Here is a 16,899-nt window from a genome sequence, read left to right as displayed (position 1 = left end):
ACCCAGTCACATTATTCTGACACCGGACCAACCAGTCCTAGCACTAACCCCATAATGCCAGGCGGAGCAGCCACTAGATTGCCAATTTTAAAGTCTTAGGTATGACCCGGCCGGGGTTCGAACCCACGACCTCCTGATCACGGGGCGGACGCCTTACCACTAGGCCAACCGTGCCGGTCTTTTTTCAGATATATTCTGTACATGTCTGTACATTTACATCCATTTTAAGACTCCCTTCCTTTTGAGATGTGTGGAGGTGTTAAATCCAGGAGGTTCCACTGCAACACAGACTTCACACAAAGTGACTGGAGACATACCTGGATCATAGAGACGCATGATGTCATCCTTGAGGTTGGTACCCCCAGTGGTCACCATACACTTGCACCCGATGTGTTTGCTTGTCTCGATGCAGATCTGACTGGTCTGCAGGGCCAACTCACGCGTAGGCACCATGATAAGGGCTGAAAGCACACACACATTCTCATTATCATCACGCGTAGGCACCATAATATGGGCTGAAAGCACACATACTCATTATCATCAAGCAAGGTAAACTCTGCAAATCCTGGACTCTTCATACAAAACTACTCCTGCTTAGGGGGATTTGTGATATCCAACATCATAACAGTAACTGAATTCCAACCTTCCTAAACTTGTAGTAGAACCATTCTTCTGTGAATTATCAAGATGTGATTAGAAACCACTCAAAACTGTTCACATGCAACATTTTTCAATAGTGTCCTTTGCAGAACAAAGCCAGCCTAGTCAAGCATACATTTCCCCGGTAGAGCTCCAGCCAGCAAAGGCATAACATCAGCACATCCATACCAACAATGACAAGGCAATGCCATCACAACAACATGCGCACACCTACCTTGGACTTCATTTTTGGTGATGTCACACCTCTCTAGAATGGGAATAGCGTAGGCCCCAGTTTTGCCGGTGCCGTTCTTTGCGCGAGCGAGGACGTCGCGGCCAGTGAGGGCGATGGGGATGCTGGCCTCCTGAATGGGGGAGGGTTTCTCCCACCCCTTCTCAAAGATCCCCATCAGCAGCGGGCGCTTCAGACAAAAGTCTTCAAACTCGTTGCCCTTGGTGTTGGTCACATCCTGAGCAAGAGAAAAGGGTAACACGTATCACCATTATGTTTAATTAAAATCATTTTCAACAATACAACAGGGTAGGTAGATGTAGTAGTTGAGTATCGATAATCAGCGCAAAGTAACGTTATGTGTCTCACCAAGTGAGTGAGTGAGTGAGTTAGAGTGAGAGAGTGAGTGAGAGTGAGCCAGTGAGAGACTGCAGGAAACTTGAGTTGCAACACCAATAATTCTCTTCCTAACGCAGTAGGTCAGATTCTGAAGTTAGCTCACGCCAGAGAAATCTAAAAGCCTAACAGCAAATGAAAATTTCAATAAATAAAATATTAACCCTCCGTGGGCAACCAAGTGAGTGGTATTTGCCTGCTCAGAAGAGTTTACAATGGGCTTGTAGGTTGTAAAATTGTTTTGCCAATGAAGTGTCTAATTTCCTACAAAGCAGCCTGCTAACACCTTTGCTTGTCTGCCTGCATCCACTGCATGACATTATTATCCCTAACTCTGACATCAACTTGATCAAGCATAACGCTAATGCATTGGGATGCAAACTAAAACAAGGGAGGCAAGGCCAATACTCACTGAAGTCCTGATCCTCATATCTTTGGGGGGTAACTTCAACTTGGTTTTCCATCCCTGCTCACTGAAACAGAAGAGACAGCTTGTCAAACAAGTAGACTTTCTAAAAGTTACATTAGATGCTTCTACTATTCAACAATGTTTTGAAGAAAAGTAAATTAAAAATAAATAAATTACTAACAAACTTCAAAATTAAACCCACAGAAGATAGTGCCACAGAAGATAGTGTCAGACTGCATGAGCCAGTCAGAGCACTCTTCTTTCATTCAGTATGCCAGTGTCACTTTTCAAACTTTCTGTTTATGGCTAATTCTTACCAGGGATGACCAAATGTTCACCCGGTCGCCAGGGGCGAGTAAAAAATCTGCCGGGCTAGTAGAAACCACCCGGCTGGCCAGTGATAATTCTGGTCAAATGCAACATTTTTGGTTGCAATATCGAATTTCAAATCTCATGCAGCAACTTCGGTATGCACCGGGCCAGCGACATTTCTGGCGGGCTAGTGACTCTCTTGGGATTTGGCAATCCCTGCTTACATACTCAAATGAAAGTCCCCTTTTTTCATAATCAAAAAACAAAAATCTTAACACCGTTTGCATCTTGAAAAAATAATATTTTCCCAAATCTTGCAAGTACCGTACTTTCCGGGTCATAAGGCGCGACTACGAAGCGCCTAATCCTAATCCGTGTATGAAATACGAAAAAAATCAAAGAGACCGCCTGAGTACCAGTCAAACAACTTGTGATAATGCATGTTTCAGCTACTAGGTACTACCCTGGCCTAGTTTCCTCTCAAGACATCAAAGAGACCGCCCCATCTCGGTCACTGACCCCGGTGCAGGAAGTGTTTCCTCTCTCAGATCTATGACAGGGGAAACACCTCTCATAGCAAAAACTGGGTTATTGACCCCTGGGAAGAAGGTCAGTGTCTAAACAAGGCAACCCAGCTATCACAGTGGACCTGCCTTTGATCTCGCGGCACACACAGAGAACACATATTTCCACTCTGTATTCTTCCTTTGATGTGCGGCTTATTTTCATTCTTCGACCGTTTGTTACCCGTTTGTTACCCGTATACTTTTTTAATTTTGGTGCACCCTATCTGCCCCTGCGCCCAATGGGTGACTGGATTACAATTTTGTTTAAAAAGAAGGGGGTGCGCCTTATGCGCTGTAGCGCCTTGTAACCCGGAAAGTACGGTACTCAGCAACATTATTAGCAGTAACTAATATTCATTATTATTTGCTCCTGTCCATCTAACTAAAGTGACATGCTGAATTCACAAACCAAGGTACACATTTTCACCTGAAATTCTCTGTCTAGACAAGTGTTCCAACTTTTATCAATGAAGGCCCATCTTAAAGTCAAGAGCAAAGACGATACATGCTAAATACATGCCTCCGCTGATCAGAAGAAAAAAAAAGATAATCAACTGATCAAGTGTGCAAACAAATAGAGCCCAGGCAATGTTTTAGGACAGAACATCTGGCGCTGTTTTGCCATCCATGGATGGCTAGGCAGAAGCTGTTTCATCAAATGACAGACCTTGATATTATGTCTTTTCTGTGCAAAATAATTGAAAAATGAATAAGTACTCACTCTGCTCCCTTTCCTGCAGACTGGGAACCATTGTGGCTGACAGAGTTCTGCTCCACTTGTCCAGATGCCATGGTGATTGATGTGGGCTAGAATGCGAGAGTCCCTTACTCGAGAGTCCCTTACTTTGGATTTAAATCTCCGGATTGTGTTTTCACTGTCAATGTTTATCAATATCACTCTTACAAAAGACAACACAGCAACAACAGAGCCACCATTACCCCAAAGAGTAAGGCACAGCTGGGTAAAGTTGGGGAGTCTCACTCACAGGTGGACTGAAAAATTTAGGACACAGGCAGTTGTGAATGTTGTACGCGTAGTAACTCTTTTGAATAGTTATACTTATAGTGAATCAAAGCTAACAAGATCTCCAAGTCCAAGATAAATTCATTCGCATAGGATTGTGATGATATACACCGTGGCAACCGCCGAGACAGCCAGATATTTGCAGCTGGAAGTTTCGGAAACACCTGCAAAGGGAAAGATAACAATTTAGGCTAAGATTATTGACTAAAGTAGTTAAGATCTGTTTTACTCTTACTGATTACTGCTTTTATCCAAATATCAAATATCTGGTTAACTTGCTGCAGCAAAACTTCACATTCAAGACCTGCATCAGCAACCTTTCAAGATCTTCCAACTCAAGAGTACCACTCAGAAACAGCTACTGTGGGTATGCTAGAAATGTGTTGCAGTTTGAAGCAGCTTCTTAGTCTTCTTGCTGCTTTGGCGAGAGTCGTCTGAACCGGCAGGTCAGAAGGCACCGGAAGGGCTGTCGTCTGGCACAAAAAAAGTGTTTTTCCAGAGCTACAATGCCACGTCAAAAAAGTATTTTGAAGTATTAAGCGTAATCATAACAACAACGGGTTATGTCTGCTTTGGCTACCAGGAAAAATCCCTAGGTAAACGAGCCAAGCTTGTCAGAAAAATAGAACAAAGCAACATATCTCGGCTGGGAACTTATCTCGACCCAAGAAACTGATTTGCAAAATTCATTTACAAACTATCTTCGAATCAGATGTCTGCCTGGATATATAGCTACATATTGAACAAAATGAACAGGTAGTTTAATGATGAATCGTATTTAGTGTTTCATGGTATGTTCAAGAAATGTTACAAAGAGGATGATCCTCGATAGTACAAGCACTCGGACACTCACCGTCCTCTTCAAGCAAAATATGGCCGAAGTAGTAGCAATATGTTTGTTTAGTTTCGCACAAAACACAAGTCAGTGTGTTTCAAATTTTCGATGTTCTTGAAATTAAAATAAAAGATACAAAATGCAATACATTCAATTACTCTCAATTATTCACAATGCTAGCTGTAAAATCTGTTGTTGACGCAAACACACATCTGCACTTTTTAGAAATTCAAAACACAAAGGTCAAAGGTTGTCAAGGGAGAACGAAAGTGCACACACAAAGTTCGAGACAAGACACTCCAAATGAAACACCATCAAAGGCCACACAAAATGACCGACCAATATTGTCTTGATTGATTTAAAATATAAGCACATCACATTTATAATTAAACGCAGAACTAACGGATCGCGATTACTCCGGTACAGGCATTTAAAACCGCCATTTATATTTTACAAGTGAATGAATTCTATGTTTTGTTTTGTTTTGTATTTCATCGTATCATATGATATTAAGCTCATATCATATCATATCACTTCAAACAGCGGCTTCTAGGCTTTATGAGCCTTTTCTCTGCTATGTCGTCTAGCTTGAATTTGAAAATTCATGTTCTTGAAGTGTGTAGAGTGCTACTCTTGCTCCAGTCTTGGACTATTTTTGCAATTTGTAGAATAAAAATGATCATCTCCAGTCGTTATCTACTGAATTTGTTTGTGGGTTCAGGTTTACAATTTTCTTCTGCTTTGTCTTGTCCCCCGTTTCTTTGACGCGAGATTAGAAAGATTTGTTTGAGAATGTTTGTCAGATTCCGGTACCAAGATGTCGCGAAGACGCACCATAACTGACCTTGACCTTTGCGAGACCAAAACTAAAGCACTTGACTGGAACAGAACCAAGTAAGTTTGAGCAGGGACCTATATTTAGGTCTATGGATTGAGTTACGGGTGCTTTAGTTCAGACAAAGATGCTGATTATTGGATTTTTTCTTCTGTTATGGCCTGCAAGAAACTGCAGAAGTTTGAGATTTGAGCTGCATTTTTAGGGTTCAAACAAACATTATTGGTACCAGAGTAATCTAATTCAGATGTCGGCCTTCGTAGCAACTATTGAACTAGCATGACAGAGCATTTTGGCAGCGCGGATTAAGCTCAGCAATTCCCAGTTGCGCGTAAAATTATGTGAACACACTATCGCAGTTTTAAAAAGTAATATCACTTCAACTATTATTTCATTCTCATATTGTTTTCTTGACCTCAGCAATTTAACCCTCCCCAAAAGAAAAAAAACAAAGGCAAAACATAAAGTGATAAACTTAAACTAGTTAAAGGGTTTTTTCTTCAGAAAGTGGCTGCCTAACAACAAGAATTAAGAACTCAGTTTTTAGTCCATTTTTTGTTGTTGTCTTCTTAAACCTAAACAACAGCATCATACACAGAATGGAAAATGTACTATTCGTTTACGAGGTAATTGAAAACGGTGTAAAACTCTTCTTAGCTCTGACAATCCTGAGGCAACATGTTGAGATTTATTCAGAGTAGGAACAAAACTCGCTCAGGTCTTTATATTTCGTGATTTTTTTTATGACTAACACATGCCATCAAAGAGGTTGGACCAGTTTTACATCAGGCACTCACACACACACACACACACACACACACACACACACACACACACACACACACACACACACACACACACATACAAAAAACAAAACAAAACAAAAAAATGGTAACATTAACTCAATCTGACCTATTTTTTTCCCTGCCAACCCATAACTTTTTTCTGTGAACAAAATAATCACATGGTTATGCCCAAGACAAAGTAAATGGAAAGCTAAGGTAAGACAACTCCCTATGACCTACTCCTTCCATCTTCCCCCCTCCCCCCCTCTCCCTCCTGATTGTATGTAGAGTGTGTGTGTGTGTGTTGATTTATTTACTCTTCCAAGTTCCATAGGCCAGTCTTTGCATACACATGTACAGGGTGACCCAAAATGAGTGCAACCCATAAAAGTACTCACAACTGCTACAAATGTGAATGGATTGAGTTTATTTTTAACACACATCAACGTAAGATTATAACAATTAAGTTCTGAAAGTTGGAGTCATTTCGGTTGGGTGGTCCACATGTTAGCGACGTTGAACTTCAACGAAGGATATGCTCCAAATGTCCACCGCGTTGACGAAGACACTCCTGAATGCGCCGTGCAAAATTGTCCACCTGACCTTAACCCCCCCCCCCCCCCCCCCCCCCCCGATTTCTATTTGTGGGGTTATTTGAAAGACCACGTCTATGAGGACAACCCCCAGACAACCATGGACTTGAAGGCTGCAATAACAACAAAGATCAGGAGGATTCCAGGGGCAGAGTGTGTCTGCGTGGTGGACAATTTTGCACGGCGCATTCAACGCGGTGGACATTTGGAGCATATCCTTCAACGTCGCTAACATGTGAACCACCCAACCGAAATGACTCCAACTTTCAGAACTTTTTATCATCTTACGTTTATGTGTGTTAAAAATAAACTCAATCCATTCACATTTGTAGCAGTTGTGAGTACTTTTATGGGTTGCACTCATTTTGGGTCACCCTGTATGTAGTCCTTTTGATAATGATATTTATTTGTCCAGGGATCGATGCCTCTATATATATTGGTAGAGTACACCTGGAATGTTTTTCATACATCTGCAGTGGCTTACAAAAAAATGTATGTGCCTATTTTTTCCTCTCCAGCAGTTTCCAACACTGAGGATCTCCGTATGCTGATTGCTGTGCGTTGTTGTGAACATCAGGAACCCTAACAACCAAGACAAGGTCAAGCAGCAGCAATGTCACGAGAGGCCAAGGTCAACGAGCTCAAGTTGAAAGATCGCATAAAAGAGGTAAGACCAGTTTTATATCAGGCACACACACACACACACACACACACACACACACACACACACAAATAATTATGGTAACAATAACCCAATCTGACCTAAAAAATAAAAAAAAATGGCATGCCGACCCTAACCTGTTTCGTGAACAAAAAAATCTCTTTTTTTTTTTAAAAACCCTCTATGGAAAAAGAATAAACTGGCCACAAACTTGTCAGTGATAAAGTCTATGAACAGTTTTATTTTATACAATGGACACTTAAATTGTTGTACGGAAACTACAGGTGTTTACTTCAAATACAAAAATAATGTTTGATTGTACTGTGACACTTGATAGTTTTACACCAGTAACCTTTTTGATTGTTTCAGTGTGGTTTCCAGGCCTCAGTCTTCGGTCATTGGCGCATACTTTTCTGATCTGCCGCTTTTTTTCTGACCACTGGCTGGTCATCTGTTTGATCTTTGACATGCAGGAGGTCTTTTGACCATACATTTTTCTACCAAGCAGACAAAGCCAAGACATTGCGGCCTATTGACCTCTTGTCTTCTGAGGCTAGGAACAACACTGTATTTGGATTGCTGTCTGCCATGATAACACATGTGCGTGTAAAAGTGCTATTTGATCTCTTTCAGCTGGAGACTGAAGTGACAAGTCTGAAGCGACGTTTAGATGACCTGCGGAAGGCAAAGAACACGACCATCTTGAAAAGGGAGCGAGAAATTGTGGAGGTTGGGGCACCGTTTGGTCGAAGGTAAGAGCAGCCCCATGTTTCTTCGGATGAGCGCACTCACTATTCGCTTTTCATGCTTGGGAAACGATCTGCTTTTCTGCAAGTATTTCCAAGATGGCGGACGATATGTCAGCAAATGTGGGATGCGATCGAGTTTGACAGCAAAACGGGCATTGATCATTAGAGTAGAAATTTATGATGACAACGTTGTAGAAGATGATTGTTGTGAGAAACTCTTTCTTTTTTAAAAGACATCTGGTGGTCGTCAATGACAGGCTGATACTGTGACTTGGGACCGAAATTGAGTGGTCATGGTCACGTTAGACAGGTGGTCGCCAGGGCAGGTTCTACTGTATTTAACACTGAATACATCTAGATCCTAACATGATAATAGAACAGTAAACTCATAACAGCACAACCATTTTTGTGGTCGTAGTGGTGGTTGTAGTGGTTGTCATGTGTGTGGTGATGTTGATAGTGATGTGTGTGTGTTATATATTTTATTGTGTGTATTATACAAGCATAGCCCACTATTGTTCTTTTAAAAAAAAATTAATCATCTGTTTCATCATGTTTGTGCACCAGGGAGTCGCAGTCTATGTTCGTGGTGGACGGCAAGGCGTCAGAGCTGGAGAAGAAGCTGCAGGATGTGTCTAAAAGTCGGGACCAAGAGATGGATGCTCTCAGGAAAAAGTTCGCTGCGGAGATGGAACAGGTGAAAGGGAGCTCTAAGGTACGGCCAGCACTGCTTGTGTTTATGTCAGAGAAACGTTCTTTTTCTTGGTAACCGTAAAATTTGTAAGTGTCCGGGGTTTTTTCCTTTACAGTGGAACCCCCCTTTAACGGCTTTCAAGAATCTGACAACATCAGGTTTTTAAAGGGAGGGAGTTTAAAATGGAGCTATTTTTACAAAGGCTATGATGGGAACATGCCCCAATGGTTTAAGGGGAGACCGGGCAGGCAAAATGAGTTATTTTTGGTCTCATACACCTTTTTGGGGTTGTTGCATTTTTTACACCTTTGAACATCCTGGAATGCATTCAATCATCTGCTTATATCACGAACAGAACATCTGACTCCTGATAAGGCCACACAAAAAAAGTTGTATGTTTCTGGTTACCCGACCCTACCTAGTTTTTTCCCGCCGACCCTAGACTTTTTTTTATTGCATTTGTAAATAAAAAAGAAAAAAAAGAGCGTCAAAACGAAAGTAACAGACGGCAGACGACACAAGGGGGATAACCCCGCATCCCTTTTGTCTCATTTGTTTTGTAATGTGTTGTCTTTCTCTTTGTATAGTAAGTCCAGTCTCTTTGCGTCACTGTATAGTTATTTTCTACCCTCACCAACAACAAAAAAACAAAAATCCCTACCTACCTACCCTATTTTTTGTAGCCATGTTACCAGAAACATACAACTTTTTTTGTGTGCCTAAAGGAGGGTCTTAAAATAGGAGAAGCCTTAAAGGGGGGTGGGGGGCAGGGGTCTTAAAGGGGGGTGGGGGGGGTATGGGGGGCCTTGAAAGGGGGGGGGGGGTTCCTCTGTACCATATTTGGCATAGCTTTATTTGTTCAGGATTGCGGTCACCACGAAGAGTTGCTGTTTCTGCGGTATCGCAACGAGGGTCTGGAGAACGAGAATGCTGTCTTGATGTCGGAGACAGGGGAGCTGAGGGACAAAATTGACGCCCTCGTCACAGAGCTGTCAATCAAGGAGGCCAAGTGGTGCGAGGCGGAGGAGCAACTCAACTTGAAGGTGAGAAAATAGAGAATACTTCATGGCTTGCTGTGTCATACCAGACTTGCTTTTTTAATTTTTGAAATGCGAGCATTACATTATTACATTTTAAAGCCTGGCCAAATACTGTAGAAAGTATAGCGTGACGTGTTAGTTCTAACAATTCTTCTAAGGGAAACAGCAAGCGCAAAAGTGTTCCAGAATGACGTTTGTCTCAGTGATTTTGGCATCATGAGCAGTGGTAAATCAAATCCCTGCCAGACTAGTTTGACACGACCTCATTTACATGATATCACCACGTGTGAATTGAACGTTATTGTTATCTCATGGGTGGTCTCTCTCACGTGTGTAGGATAAATATTCAAAACAGACTGCTAACGTTCCAAACCAAGAATTAAAAAACAGGCACGATCACATTATTGGATCGTTTAAAGGTACTGAACTTGTCAAATCCAGGTGCACGGAGCCCCTGGGGCTTTTAGTCATACCTCAGGCAGCTATCCGTTAGAAGAACTACTAAGTTTCATTGACTTGCACCCAAAGAGTCAAGAACTGCGATTTTTTTACGAATTAATTTCGTACTCGGACCCGGCTGGTCTTGGCCTATTTTTGGATCTAAATTTAGATCAGGTAGATCACCACATCATGCACACAAAGACACGTCACAAGCAAACTATGTCAGACGTCATCATGAGTTTGTGTAAAACAAAATGGGAGGCCGGAATCACTCAGTTGAATCGAACTCCGACCAAACACCACGTAATAACTAAGTTAATTTATGCACTCGCGTGAACAAGAAACTGTCGAGCTTCACAGATGTCGTCGTTGGGTAGTTTTTGGTTTGTTTTACTACCATAGGAGGATTTTTGAACTGTAAATGCATTCAGCTGCAACAAAAACGCAAAACGAAGGCTGTGAGCTGCACTGTGCCTTTAACTCGGGACAAAAAAAACACATTCATAAGTACCTCACCCTAATGTCCTTTACAGTGGACACACAACACATTGCTACGACCATCTTCCGGACATTCTCACATAAATCACACCATCATTTTTTGGTTTCTGTTGTTCCTCTGGTTTGTCCACTTTAAAGGCTGTTAGGTCAAAGTTCTTGTGTTGGTTTGTCCTGAATTAAGGTGTAGGAGAGAAGAGGGAAGGTGAGGGAAAGTTGGTGGGGGGAGGGGGTGGTGGTTAATAGGCATGATCAGATAAGTTGAGCTAAATGTATATTTTTGAGGGTAACTGGGTGAACACACAAAAGTGCTTGTTTTACATCCACCCTTCGCCCAATGAGGAACTAATCTACAATACATGTGTTTGCGTTCATACACACTTAAAAGCACACACGTACGAAGGGGTAGCAAGGTAGCAGGAGTTATGAAAAGGTGAAATATACTGAAAAGAAGAGAAAAGCTTGTCAGGGATCTTTTAGGATGATTATAATGGGCAGACAGTCATTATTGAGAGGTTGTTGCCAGGTTCAACTGTACAGTGGAACCCCCCTGTTAAGACCTCCGACGGGTGCAGTGGCGTGGTGGTAAAACGTCGGCCTCTCAATCGGAAGGTCGAGGTTCGAATCCCGGCCGCGGCAGCCTGGTGGGTTAAGTGTGGAGATTTTTCGATCTCCCAGGTCAACTTATGTGCAGACCTGCTAGTGGCTTATCCCCCTTCGTGTGTACACGCAAGCACAAGACCAAGTGCGCACGGAAAAGATCCTGTAATCCATGTCAGAGTTCGGTGGGTTATAGAAACACGAAAATACCCAGCATGCTTCCCCCGAAAGCGGCGTATGGCTGCCTAAATGGCGGGGTAAAAACGGCCATACACGTAAAACTCCTCTCGTGCAAAAACACGAGTGTACGTGGGAGTTTCAGCCCACAAACGCAGAAGAAGAAGTTAAGACCTCCAACAATCTCAGAAAATTAGGTCTTAAAAAGGAGGGAGTCTTAAAAGGGGGTTCCACTGTACTGAATTATCTATGCTTCATATCTTTGAAAGAGAGCTTTGTGTATTTCAGCTGAAGGAGTCGTGGGGCGAGAAGTACAAGGAGTGGATGAAGACGACAGAGGCCAAAATTGCTGACCTGCAGTGCACCAACCAGCTGCTGTAAGTATAGTGGTACTATAACATAAACAAATGCCCCCCCCCCCTCCATTTAAGACTCCCTCCCTTTCAGGACCCTGTTTTCTCAGATTTTCTGTTCATAACCTCTGTACATTTTGCCCCGTTTTAAGACCTGATTTTTTCACATTTTTGTAGGTCTTAAAAGGGGGGTTCCACTGTACCGTCGAAAGTCTGAAAAAGACAGGTCTTAACCATTTGCCTTCCCCGCAGAATCATGCCGTCTCCTTCCGAGTTGCTATGAAATTTAACTGAATGATCGGACGGGCGCAGTGGTGTGGTGGTAAGACGTCGGCCTCCTAATCGGGAGGTCGTGAGTTGGAATCCCGGTCGCTGCCGCCTGGTGGGTTAAGAGTGGAGATTTTTTCGATCTCCCAGGTCAATTTATGTGCAGACCTGCTAGTGACTTAACCCCCTTCGTGTGTACACGCAAGCACAAGACCAAGTGCGCACGGAAAAGATCCTGTAATCCATGTCGGAGTTCGGTGGGTTATGGAAACACGAACATACCCAGCATGCCTACTCAACGAAAGCGGAGTGAGATGACTATGCTCTCAGAGTATAGTGTGGGGAACCCGAATGGGCAAACGAGCTCACACGTAACCAGAAAAATTCTGGAAAGCTGAAGAAGAAGAAGAACTGAATGATCCAATGAAGCAACGCTCGTTCTCATCGTCTCTAATTGGCATGAGAGTGTGAAAGCGATATTGCAGATGATTATTGCAACCGTTGTGACATCTGTATACCAATGATCTAACTGGTGACATTGGCTGCTCTGGGTGGCATCGGGTTAAAATGGAAGCCGCCCAAAATTTACTGCGGTTATAAACAGAAAGAAAGACAAGGTTTTTTTTTAAAGAGGAATGACATCTTATTAGGGTGGGTGGGGAGGGGGAGAGGGAGAAATGGGATGGAAGGAGGTTGTTGTCTACAAAGGGGGATCAATTCCACTGTAGTAATGCTTTCTGCTCTGCTTTGTTATTGTTGAAGACTATGCTAGATGAAGGTTCATGTTTAGGCCAACATTTGCTGCGCCTTTTTGCAAAAAACAAAACGAAACAATAACATGATCAGTAATGTTGCACATGGAGATTCTTAGTTTCAGGAGTTATTTTTAAGTTATATCCATAAAGGGTATCATAACTCATATCGAACGCACACATCAGAGTTAGTTGTTCGTTGCGATCGCATATGTTAAACTTGGTGGGCAGCATAGTACTCATGCTTCCCTTGCTTCGGAAAGCTTGCATCAGTAAAAGGGGCTCTTACTCACCGCTTAAAAATCGTGACACAATTATTTCCAGAAAATGTCTATTGCTTTGTCTCTACTTTCATTATTTGTCTTATTTGAGTTTTTCGGTGAAACTTGTGCAGACGCCATTACCTGAAGAAGGCGAGTCCAGACGGCCGAGACCCCACACTGGATGACCCCGATGGTGTCTTGAAGCGATAGAGGGAAATGGATTCTTCCACACAATTTACTTTCTGAGATAACATACCGATACATGCGCCGCCTGGAGGTGATTTTGGGAGTCATTTTTCACTGCTGATATGACAAAGTTACCGAGACAAACTTCAATCCAAAAACAGTGTTAACGTTCCGAAATTCAGAATCAAGAAACAAGAATGGCAAGTTATTGGAACGCTTAAGACCTTTGGGTTGAAGTATCGTGATTGTTTTGTCATAAATTATATGTTCATACTTTTCATACTTACAATTCGTGCTTTTTGTGCATTCTTGGATGTTGTGTCTCATCTCTCCATATACCGCAACATGGTGGCCTAGTGGAAAGGCGTCCGCCCAGTGAGCGGGAGGTCGTGGGTTCGAACCCCGGCCGGGTCATACCTAAGACTTTAAAATTGGCAATCTAGTGGCTGCTCCGCCTGGCGTCTGGCATTATGGGGTTAGTGCTAGGACTGGTTGGTCCGGTGTCAGAATAATGTGACTGGGTGAGACATGAAGCCTGTGCTGCGACTTCTGTCTTGTGTGTGGCGCACGTTATATGTCAAAGCAGCACTGCCCTGATATGGCCCTTTGTGGTCGGCTGGGCGTTAAGCAAACAAACAAACAAACAAAAATCTCTCCATATATTCACACGCTCTCAGTTCATCACATAGATACATCAGTGCTAATTTGTTTTGACCTGAGTTAGCCAGTGGTCATGAATAATGATTGTGCAAACTGGATAAAGGTCAGATGCACTGAAGGACAGAAACATGTTCACAGCACATGGATTTGTTTGTTGGTATTCACTGCCACAAGTACATGTGCATAGTCAGCAGCATTTGCACGTGTGCACACACACACACACACACACACACACACACACACACACACACACACACACACACACACACACACACACACTGCCCTTATTCATTTGAGCACACTGGCCACATTACACTTGATTAAACATGGTAATATATGTCATGCTGGAATTGTGTAATTGTGTATACAGCATGACTTCCCTTCTTTGTCTCTGTTAATCTAGGGAGAAAATATCCAGCGATATTTCTCCGTAGGCCTAAAGTTCGGCCATGACCTAGTCAAAATAACTTGCGCAGCCGCAGAAACAAGAAAATGGAAATCTTATGAAGCCGTCATCAACACGAACACAATGATTGCAGAAGCAAACTCTGTACCTACACGACCGAGACACAAGACTGATTATTTCACAGCTGCAAAGGGTAAGCTTACTCACGTCAGGTCTTCACTGACAAGCTAGGAACAGGCGGAAAATTCCAAACAAAAGTAAATGACGTCAAAGTCTCTTTCGCTTTGCGTGTAACTTTGTCATGACGTCTTTTTGTGACGACAGTATACGCGACAATTTGTTCGCTTCCGGTGTCATTTTAGACTGAAAAGCAACTCAAAAGAAGGAGCTAAGCCTCTGTCTTGAAACAGCTGAAACACTCTTTTGGATTGCCGTTTCAATGTTAACCAAAAAGTTAAAGAAAAAAAACAAGGTTCAGTTGCGAACTGACAGCGGATTGAGCATTTATTCCTGTTGATGAAGGTATGATTGAAGCTTTATTCTCTCCGTCAACCAACAAGACTAGATTTGTAGCAGACGAAAAACAAAGTGTGCGTTTTTCCTGTCTTGTGAAGGCGATTATGTCGTTATAAGTTATCTGTACGTTGTAATGACATTTCAAAACAAAATTTAGCTTTGATGCGTCACGGGATAATAAGCTTATACGTTTTTATCCATGGAATTGTTTTTTTCGTCTCGGCAGGGTGAATGAATTCATTATGTCTTTTCCGGAACTTGACAAAACTGGCCTTGCCAAGACTGAAACAAAATATAGTTCTACAACTTCTAGGCTTGGGTTGATTGCCCATGGTGAATTTCCAATGATTTGTTGCCACATCCCATGACAAATTCTCTTTACTTTGGTCATGCCATATATACGTTACAGTTCCGTCCATGCATGGTATCGCGTGATATTTTGTCTCGACGGGGTGAAAGAATATAATGACGTCACTCTCGGCAGAGCCTCGAGTGACGTCATCATATTCATTGACCCAGTCTCGACAAAATATCAGGCGATACCATGGATGGACGGAGCTGTAACTTATACTTGCCTAATGTTCAACATATCAGTGTATTTGTATAGCAAGCAGCTGGAGTAGGCATGAATTTCTCAATGTTATTTTTGTACATGTGTACTGTACATTCCATAGCAGAACATTATGCCTCCACTCCCATCACCCCATTATGTTTATATATTTTATACAAGTTACCAGTTGATATCTTTGAACTACCAATTATGTTGACTTCAACCCCCTGCGGGTTAGGGGGAAGAATTTACCCGATGCTCCCCAGCATTTCGTAAGAGGCGACTAACGGATTCTGTTTCTCCTTTTACCCTTAAGTGTTTATTGTATAGAATATAGTCAATTTTTGTAAAGATTTTAGTCAAGCAGTATGTAAGAAATGTTAAGTCCTTTGTACTGGAAACTTGCATTCTCCCAGTAAGGTCATATATTGTGCTACGTTGCAAGCCCCTGGAGCAAATTTTTGATTTGTGCTTTTGTGAACAAGAAACAATTGACAAGTGGCTCTATCCCATCTCCCCCCTTTCCCCGTCGCGATATAACCTTGAATGGTTGAAAACGACGTTAAACACCAAATAAAAAAAGAAAGAAATGTTGACTTCAGATATCCATGAGCTATGTGTATTATTATATTTGTAGATGAGACATAGTTCTCAGAGGTGTACTTACCACGGTACTGCTAGGCATATAGCGATATGTTATCGACATTGTCTATCTGTGTTGCAATCATTTAAGACTTGACCCTGAAAAACAAAACAAGTGTATTGAAAACTGTGATACATTACTTCATTCAATTTTTTTTACTTTGCCACTTTTTCGGCAAGTTTTTGTGAAGAAAATAAAATCAGTTCTTTGATCATATGTGAACAGTTCAACCAAAGCAAAAAAAAGCTGTGATAACTAGATTTGATTGCATTGACTCTATTCGACTCGACTTTATCATGTTCATGTTTGTAACTCAAAGACGACCAACCCTGTTAGCTTTTACAAGCAGCACTGAGACCCTATCTGGTCCCAAAAGTGTTCATGTGAGAACACTGTGATGTAAGGTAGAAGGTTGCTGTTTTTCTGACTGTCTGCATAAGTCTTTGAAGAGTGAAACTTTTGTGAACATTTTGAACTCATTGTTGGGGCATTTTTACAGTTGTGATATTTCTAGGTTGCTTTGTTCTGTTTGTTTGTGTTTTACACATTTTGAAGTCCGTCCACTTTCAAATCTGGAAAAAATAATATCATTTACAATCAGTGTTTTTGACTGGACATGATTATGTTCATTTTTGTTAGTTCCTAGTTTATTTGGTGACTGAATGCTAATAAGCCTGTGCATTCTAGTGTAGTGTCTTCGATTGTTTTTTTAGAACAGGAATTGTTTTGAAATGTACTAACTAGTAGAATCTATGTGTTGAGAATGTTTGCATTTAATGTGCAAAAAATTGAAGTGTTAATTAATGTATATATTTTCACC

At 41.9% G+C, this 16,899-nt stretch overlaps 2 protein-coding genes across 2 annotated transcripts in view; one reads left to right on the top strand and one right to left on the bottom strand.

Annotated features, from left to right (window-relative positions):
* LOC138974152 (ATP-dependent RNA helicase me31b-like) overlaps nt 1-4,455 on the bottom strand; it is a 29,036-nt gene extending 24,581 nt beyond the window's left edge. The window contains exons 1-5 of the mRNA XM_070346847.1: nt 4,432-4,455; nt 3,276-3,742; nt 1,680-1,740; nt 875-1,109; nt 318-461 (exon numbers count right to left, since the gene is read on the bottom strand). Of these exons, the coding sequence (XP_070202948.1) occupies nt 318-461; nt 875-1,109; nt 1,680-1,740; nt 3,276-3,346 (511 nt within the window). The 5' untranslated portion in view covers nt 3,347-3,742; nt 4,432-4,455. The remainder of the gene's footprint in view (nt 1-317; nt 462-874; nt 1,110-1,679; nt 1,741-3,275; nt 3,743-4,431) is intronic.
* A 730-nt stretch (nt 4,456-5,185) lies between these two features.
* On the top strand, nt 5,186-14,335 carry LOC138974153 (cingulin-like protein 1). Its single transcript, XM_070346849.1, has 7 exons — nt 5,186-5,307; nt 7,145-7,293; nt 7,921-8,039; nt 8,604-8,751; nt 9,594-9,773; nt 11,772-11,860; nt 13,250-14,335. The coding sequence occupies exons 2-7, from the start codon at nt 7,240-7,242 to the stop codon at nt 13,326-13,328; spliced, it is 669 nt and encodes a 222-aa protein (XP_070202950.1). The 5' UTR covers nt 5,186-5,307; nt 7,145-7,239; the 3' UTR covers nt 13,329-14,335.
* The last annotated feature ends 2,564 nt before the right edge of the window (nt 14,336-16,899 follow it).

This window comes from Littorina saxatilis, linkage group LG8 (genome assembly GCF_037325665.1).
Source record: "Littorina saxatilis isolate snail1 linkage group LG8, US_GU_Lsax_2.0, whole genome shotgun sequence".
NCBI classification, from domain to species: Eukaryota; Metazoa; Mollusca; class Gastropoda; order Littorinimorpha; family Littorinidae; genus Littorina; species Littorina saxatilis.
Note: the sequence above shows the minus strand (reverse complement) of the source record. Positions and strands in the feature narration are given on the sequence as shown.